At 46.6% G+C, this 8,385-nt stretch overlaps 1 protein-coding gene across 7 annotated transcripts; it reads left to right on the forward strand.

Moving 5' to 3' along the window:
- Positions 1-2,873: 2,873 nt before the first annotated feature.
- Srsf5 (serine and arginine rich splicing factor 5) lies at positions 2,874-7,846 on the forward strand. Of its 7 annotated transcripts, none has more exons than XM_006973090.4 (8): positions 2,874-3,012; positions 3,921-4,065; positions 4,600-4,670; positions 4,783-4,881; positions 5,076-5,145; positions 6,374-6,447; positions 6,832-6,942; positions 7,049-7,846. In XM_006973090.4, exons 2-8 carry the CDS (start codon positions 3,940-3,942, stop codon positions 7,308-7,310), a joined length of 813 nt encoding a protein of 270 aa, XP_006973152.1. In that variant the 5' UTR covers positions 2,874-3,012; positions 3,921-3,939; the 3' UTR covers positions 7,311-7,846. The 7 variants fall into 7 exon arrangements, with proteins under 7 accessions (XP_006973152.1, XP_076407078.1, XP_006973153.1 ...); XM_076550963.1 differs by having other exon boundaries at positions 7,052-7,846; XM_006973091.4 differs by having other exon boundaries at positions 2,877-3,016.
- Positions 7,847-8,385: the final 539 nt, after the last annotated feature.

Here is an 8,385-nt window from a genome sequence, read left to right on the forward strand (position 1 = left end):
TGCTGTATTTTCCTGGGTGCTTAATGTTTTTTCCAGTACAAATGCAATAATACATTGTTTTGTTTGGGGGGACAGGGTTTCTTATCTTTTTGTTTTCCTGTGTGGAGGACTGAATCCCAGGGCCTCTTACAAGCTAGGCAAGTGCTCTACTACTGAACTACACCCCAGCACAAAAAACAATTGTTTTTTGTTATTCCCTCAGATAGAGTTTGTCTGTGTAGCCCTAGATGTCCTGAGACTTTATAGATTATGCTGGTCTTGGACTCAAGAGATCTGCCTGCCTCTGCCTCCCTTATGCTGGGATCAAAGATGTGCCCCTCCATGTCCAGGGACTGGGGTTGTAATTTAAGGGTAGAACCGTTGTTTAGCATGTATGAGGCCCTGAATTTGAGCCTTTGCACCACCAGGAAATAATGTGATTTTCACATATCAACACATTTTCTCTCCCCCCCCCCTTCTTTGGTGCTGCTGTTGGCTGGAACTCATTATGTGGTCACAAAAGAACCTCCTTCCTATCTCCCAAGCGCTGGGATTGAAAGCATGCTTATTCATCATGCCTAGCTACAGTAAGCTTTCTTATCAACTCCCTACAGCTTCAAGGAGTGTGTCACCCGATTTCTGGGAAGAGGGAGGCGGCTAGCAGATCTGTGATGTGTGGATTATAAACTTCCTCTTAACTTGTGATCTCTGCATCTTTTTTTCTCTAGTAAAGATATGTTATTTGCTTGGATGTCTTTGGAAAAGATGCCCAGGCACCTATAGTATGACTTGGGGGAGAAAAATGTTTATACAAACATAGGTCTATACCGGGTGGTGGTGGCACACTCCCCCCCGCCCCCAGACAGGGTTTCTCTGTGTAGCTTTGGCACCTTTCCTGAAACTTACTCTGTAGACCAGGCTGGCCTCGAACTCACAGAGATCTTCCTGCCTCTGCCTCCCGAGTGCTGGGATTAAAGGCTAGCGCCACCAACATCCAGCAGTGGCACACATCTTTAATTCCAGCATTCAGAGGTAGAGGCAGGTGGATCTCTGTGAGTTTGAGGCCAGCCTGGTCTACAGAGTTAGTTCCAGGACAGACTCCAAAACTACACAGAGAAACCCTGTTTGGGGAATAAAAAAACAAAAACAAATAAACAACAACAACAACAACAAATGCAGGTTATAAATAGTTGTCCCTTCTCCCAGGCATTTCTGGAATGATACGTAGTGTTCTTTAGTGTGTGTTGTACATGCATGTGTATGCCTTTTTGCTTGTGTGGGGGGCAGAGGTTAAGCTCATTTATCTTTCTCAATCACAATCTATCTTACATGGGCAAGGTCTTTCACTTTATCTCAGAACTTGTTGAGTCTGCTAGTCCAGCTAGCTGGCTTGCTTCATGGACGCATGCTGAGGTTACAGGTGGGCTGCCATGTTGGAATGACAAGGAGGTGATGGCATTTGAACTCCTCTCCTGATTAATCGCACAGCATCCCTCTTCACTACTAAGCCCTCTCTAGTAAGCTTTTAAATTTTGAACAAATATATGCCTTGTTTTAAATCCATCTTTAGCTCTTCACACCATATTTAACTATAAGTTTTTCATGGACCCACTGATGCTGTTTTTATTTGCATCGCTAACTGAATAGACAAGCTTATCCCATGGGAATGAATCAAGGTCCCAAGTGCTCCTGAGGTCTGAGCTGGGGTTGCTCTTCTGCTTCCCCAGTTACTAATCATCTCCTTGTAACCCTGACAATCTGTGACTCTGTTCTAGGTACATCTTAAAATCGAGGTGATGCATTGGGTTACAGATAAAAACACTAAAGAAAAGTAGCCCTTTCACTACAAATTGTCTTTTATTGCCCAAGTTTCTAGACCTCCCGACCTCACTGGGTTGGGGAAGGCAGGATGGAGTTAGGATGTGGACGGCTTCACTCTGGAAGCACATTCTCCGTTTCTGAACAACTGTTGACGGTTTCCGTGTTATCTCACAGAAACCTGAACAAAAAGGACTGGACAGCGGTCATTTGGGTTGAAAAACAACTTGAAATTTTTTCCAGCAAGCTGAGTCTAAGAGGGGCACTATGACTTCACTGTAGGGGCGTTTCTACTCACATTCTCAATTTCACTATTTCATCATTAAAATCCCTCCAACAGAAAACGATTCTGCTCCTTAGACTTAGCCAAACCAAAGCCCCAGCACTCAAAGAGGAATTCACTTGAGCCTCAAGGAACACTCTTGCCTTGAAGCACTTTGCTAAGAACAATTTGCAGGCCTGGTAGGTCAGAACTCTTAATTCTAGCACACTGAAGGCGGGGGCCGGTGGACCTCAGTTGAGTTCACGGTTAGCCAGGGCTGCTTAATGAGACAGTGTGGAAATGAATTTTGTTTTGTTTTCCCTATGTAGCTTTTGGAGCCTGTCCTGGATCTCGCTCTGTAGCCCGGGCTGGCCTCGAACTCACAGAGATCCACCTGCCTCTGCCTCCCGAGTGCCTGGGATGAAAGGCGTGCGCTGCCGCCGCCCGGCGTAAATGAATTTTTCAGAAGTGTATACAATTAAAAAACAAAAAAAACGGGTGTTTTGGTAAAGCCTGGGTTTCTTTTAACCTGGTAACCTTCGAGGTAGCCGGGAAAAGCATCGGATACATCTTTTCGTATCCAAAGACGAGTGACGGAGCGAACGTCGCCAACCATCGCCGCCCTCCCACCCGCCGGAGTCCTCTCGGGGGTCCGGGGGTGGGGTGGGGGGTGGTCCTCGAAAGGGAAACCCCCGCCCCACCCGGACTTCCGGCTGGGGCGGGCACTTCCGTCCCTTGGCTCCAACCGGGGGCGGCCGCCCCGAGCGTCTGGCGCCGCCCCCCGGAAGTGACGCGGGCGCGTTCCTTCCATTTTGTGCAACGCCCGAGCCGCTAAGTGCGTCAGTTGTGGCGAGCCGTAGAGGAGCTGAGGTCGGGGTCTGTAGTCGGGAGGCCGCCAGCTCCGTCGCCGACTGCGGGCCTGTCCGGGTCTCAGCCGCCGCAGACCGTGTCCGGTAGGTGAGTGGTGGCTCGCTTTGAGGGCAAGGCTTCTCGGATCGAGGCTTCTTCATGGCCGCGAGTGGCCGGGGCTTCGCTCTGTGCGGAGGACGGCGTCTAGAGAGCGCGAGTTGATTTGAGGTGGGCGCTGGGGCACGTCTCCCTTTGGGGGTCGCTTGACGGGGACCCGAGGCGGAAGGGCGGGCGTGCCGGGGGTGGGTGGGTGGGTGGGTGGGGAGGACGGCGACGACGACACGGCGTGGGTCGGGGGAAGCGGCGCGCTTCTCCGGCCCCGGACGCCGGGGGCCGGCCTGGCCCGGGGGTTGTCGCCTCCCGGCCGGCAGGCGCGGCGCTCAGAGCCCCGGCTCGCCCGGGCCTGGGGAACCTGGGCTCGGCTCGCTCGCTCCTCCTCCCCCGCCGCAGCCCCGGCCGCCGCCATTTTGTGCAGCGAACGCGCCCGCGGCCGACTGCGCACGCTCGGCGGCGGCGTCGCGCGAGACCCCGGCTCGTGACGCTCGGGGAGGCCGCGGCGCTTGCGCGGCCGGCGGCGATTGGACGAGGCCCTGCGGGAGGGCGGGGCCGGCGGCCGCCCGCAGTTCTCGGCGTTTCCTAACTGCGGCAGAGGGGAGGAAGGGAGGGGGGGGGGACACCCCGGGAGCCGGGGACGGGGCGCGCCTGCGCAGTCTGGAAAGGCGGCCGCCGGGCGTTGCGGTCGGCCGTGGCGTGGAACCTGGGAAGAGAGAGAGAGGGGGTCGTTTGAAGAGTTGAGTCTCAATTTGGATTGTGGCCGGGAGGGGCCCGGCACTGTGGTCAGAGTAGTTGGTACACGTATTTTGGCTCTTGTATGTGCTCCAGCCTGTTTGACTTAGTCTGTTCCCCTGTGCGGTTCATTGAGCTCGTCTCCGTTGGTTGGCTGTCTCCACAGGAAACACTAGCCGGGCATCATGAGTGGCTGTCGAGTGTTCATCGGGAGACTAAATCCAGCAGCGAGGGAGAAGGATGTGGAAAGATTCTTCAAGGGTTATGGACGGATCAGAGACATTGATCTGAAAAGAGGTTTTGGGTTTGTGGTAAGTTATTTCGAACTCTGGCAAGAAGTGGGGTGAGGCTAGCCAGGGCTACACAGAGGAGAAACCCTGCCTCGGAAAAACAAAACAAAAGTGGGTAGACCCGGGCGGCGGTGGTGGCGCACGCCTTTAGTTCCAGCACCGGGAGGCAGAGCCAGGTGGATCTCTGAGTTCAAGGCCAGCCTGGGCTACAGAGGGAGATCCAGGACAGGCTCCAAAAATACACAGAGAAACCTTGTCTCGAAAAACCACACACACACACACACAGCAGGTAGAGTATTTGTGATGAGCGATGACTTTAAGCTGATTGAGTTCATGTGTAAATTTTTTCCAGACAAATGCAGCCTTGAGTCTGTGAGATCTGTTAAGAAAGGATTAAAAAATAATGGCTGGCTGGAACCCATTCCCAGTCATCCCTTGGTTAGGTTTATATGTATTTGAGTTTAAGGTATATCTCATTCATTCTAACACTTTTCATGATTTTAATACTCTGTAGAATGCATGTCCAAAAGCTCTTTACTGTAATGTCAATTTTAGGAATTTGAGGACCCCAGGGATGCAGATGATGCTGTTTATGAACTTGATGGAAAAGAACTTTGCAGTGAAAGGTAGGCATGATCAGTTTATAGGTAGTTTATCCGGGATAATAGAGCAAACTGTCTGTGGAGTGTTTAAGTGTGTAGTGTAAGCATGTAATAGGCATTTTCCATCTCTTCATAGAGTTACAATTGAACATGCTCGTGCTCGGTCTCGAGGTGGGCGAGGAAGAGGACGGTACTCCGACCGTTTTAGTAGTCGAAGACCAAGAAATGATAGACGGTATGTGGTGGGAAAATGGCCTCTAGTGTTTAGGATAGGAACAATTAGCAGCATATTATTCTGAGACATGTTAGTTCACATACTGAGAACCCAGACGCTTGATGGAGGTGCTTGAATCACTGTTTGGTTGCTTAAACTCGGCAGTAAAATGCTTCATGGTACATTGCATCTGACAATGCTTCTTTCTTCCTCAGAAATGCTCCACCTGTAAGAACAGAAAATCGACTTATAGTTGAGAATTTATCCTCAAGAGTCAGCTGGCAGGTTTGTTGAAATACAGTTTTGAGTTATTTTAATGTGGCATTTAAAATGTTAATGGGTAGTTAATGTTTTAATTAATATTAAAACTTTTATCTTAAATTAATGGATTTAATTGAACTATACTTTTAAACTTTAATTAAATGTAACTGGGGGATGTTTCAGATTTTAATATTAGTGATCAAATGTAATTGTTTTGAGGTTATTTTTTCAATGTTTTTAAAAATCAATTTTAACCAAATATTAAACCCTTTATTTGCCAGCCTATCTGTGTCGTTGGCCTTATGACGAGGAGTGCCTGTGGGTTATCCTAATCGTTGTCTTGGTCACTCTTGGTTGGGCCTGGTTGACTTTGCCAGTCAGCTCCTACAGTGATCAGTTGGCCACCTCTAGATCTGTGTTTGCCGGTCTAGACGTAATCGGTGCACTTACTTGAAGTGCCGGGTTGCAGCGATCCCAGAACGTTGATAACGTGATCTGATCCCTAAGTTGAGAGCTGTCTTCCTGTAACGCTTCCGAATAAGAGGTCCTGGTCGAAAGAGTTGAAAGATACGCAATTAGTTGGTCGTTGGAATCCTGATCGCAGTAAAGTGGTCCTTGGTAACTGCACAAGAGTAAAACATGTCTGCATCGCCAGTAGTCTGCTAATAGGGAGGGCTGTGCGATTAAAGGCTTCCATCGATTGGGTAGTATCCTTCAAGTGGGTGGCGAAGAGCCAGTCGGGCCTATGTCATGAAGGTTTCTCCGACCGCTTAATGGTTTGCTGCTTGACTAGCCTAGGGAAATGTTAATAAAGGTAAAGTAAATTTTTTTAATGACATATGGGGCACAAAATAACTGGTGTCTTGTAAATGTTTTTTTTTTTTTCCCATATATATAAAACTACTTTAGTCTTTAAAACATGTACTGTTCCTTTTTGGGTTTTTTTGTTTGTTTGTTTTGTTTTGTTTTGTTTTTTTTTGTTTTCCCCCCTTTTGTATTGAGCTCAGTTAAACTAATACTATAATGTTAAGAATGGGAATTTTCCTCTAGCATTTTGCTTAAAAGCAATATGCTATTTGCTTATTTCGTGCCCTGGCATAATTTTTGAACTCTGATAGAATACAAGTGTGGTGTACACCATGTTTGTACTTTATCTAACAACTTCTCTTCCAGTAGTCTTGTTTTTATACCATGTGGTTGTTTGTCTGTCACTTTGCCCTTTCTCTCCTTAACATAATTGTCTTGTGTTAAGGATCTCAAAGATTTCATGAGACAAGCTGGGGAAGTAACCTTTGCGGATGCACATCGGCCTAAACTAAATGAAGGGTGAGTATGCACTGGAGTTGAGCCTTTTGCTTACTTTGGCAATTTCATTGTGACATTGCTAAGATCCAAAATACGCATGTACATGCTTGATTGTGGTAGTTTTGCATTTGGCAGTTTTGGGGGACAGGTTTTTTCACAAGGGATTTGATTGTTGATACTGCCATTTAGTAGGGACTTGGCATACTGCTACACATTTGACAATACATGGGGAGACACGCCAGACAGAAACAGTTGTCTGCCTCAGAACCGTGCTGTGCTGTGTATATCATCAGCAATAATGGGCAAGCAGGGAATGGACTCAGTGGTTGTCTTGATCTGTGTAGACAGTCTACAAGGCTGTTGGATACATAGGCTTTAAAGGAATTTTTTTCTCTCCCATTTTAGGGTAGTTGAGTTTGCCTCTTATGGTGACTTAAAGAATGCTATTGAAAAGCTTTCTGGAAAGGAAATTAACGGGAGAAAAATCAAATTAATTGAAGGAAGCAAAAGGCACAGGTATTCTTTATTAATATTTTTAAACCAAAAGTTTTACTTAATATTTAGAGCTTTGTCATACAGGTTGATTGTCTTTTCTTCTCTCTTTCCTCCCCATTTTTCTTAGCAGGTCAAGAAGCAGGTCACGATCTCGGACCAGGAGTTCCTCTAGGTCCCGGAGCCGATCTCGTTCCCGTAGGAGCAAGTCTTACAGCCGCTCAAGGAGCAGGAGCCGGAGCCGGAGCAAGTCTCGTTCTGGTAGTAGATCTCCTGTGCCTGAGAAGAGCCAGAAACGTGGTTCTTCAAGTAGATCTAAGTCTCCAGCATCTGTGGATCGCCAGAGGTCCCGATCTCGGTCCAGGTCCAGATCAGTTGACAGTGGCAATTAAACTGTAAATAACTTGCCCTGGGGGCCTTTTTTTTTTTAAAAAAAAAACAAAACAAATTCCCAAACCATACTTGCTAAAAATTCTGGTAAGTATGTGCTTTTCTGTGGGGGTGGGTTTGGAGGGGGTTGGGCTGGATTTCTTTGTAGATGTGGACCACCAAGGGGATGTTGAAAACTAATTGTATTAAATGTCTTTTGATAAGCCTTCTGCTCACACTTTTGTGACTGTCTGAAGTATATAGTTTGTGTATATTGACAGAGCTCTTTTATAACTAAAGCATTTAATTTTTTGTACTAGAAAACCTTTTGAACATTTTAGTTCATTGTTCAGATACGTTAACTTGATTAGTTTAATTACTCAATTAAACTAATAGCTTTGGACACTTTAAAAGAGCTCTAATTTGCTTGTATATAAAGGCTTAATATGAGTTTTCCTTGTTAGGGTCAGGGTGTCTTCTCACCCATTATTAGCAGCTGTAGACAGACGTTAAAGCAGCTGTTTGTTATTGATAATAAAATATATCAAGTATTATACAACTGCTTTTGGTCTTTTTCTCTCAAGAAGTCCTGTATGGTTTATTATTCTATTCCATATCCTAAGTTAAAACTACACATGTAAAACCCTGAAGTAGCGTGGTATGGGCTTGCGAGTTTATTTTGCTGTTTGAAGCTAGTGAAAGGGGCTAAGTTGAAAACTGACAACTAAGTTGAATGGCAGTTAACCTTATTTCTGTTCCTCCATGCTTTCCAATTGCCACCTGACTTGTATTGCCATCAGGTTACTTACCCTAAGAGCAGAATGGGCAGTGCTTTGATAAACACTAAGATCCAGTGCAGATGTTGTCTTGGCTTCTTGACAGATGTAACACAGTTGGAATTGTCATAATTTCTCAGTGATTGAGCTTTAAGGGATTTTCATGTGCTGGGCTCAGTTCTGAGAGACAAAACTATATGCATGTATTAGATTTTCGAGACAGGTTACTCTATGTAGCCCTGACTGTCCTGGAACTCGCTTTTTGTAGATCAGGCTAGCCTCTGTTTCCAATTACTGGAATTAGCTACCCATTCTCTAGCCC

Source organism: Peromyscus maniculatus, chromosome 14 (assembly GCF_049852395.1).
Source record: "Peromyscus maniculatus bairdii isolate BWxNUB_F1_BW_parent chromosome 14, HU_Pman_BW_mat_3.1, whole genome shotgun sequence".
NCBI classification, from domain to species: Eukaryota; Metazoa; Chordata; class Mammalia; order Rodentia; family Cricetidae; genus Peromyscus; species Peromyscus maniculatus.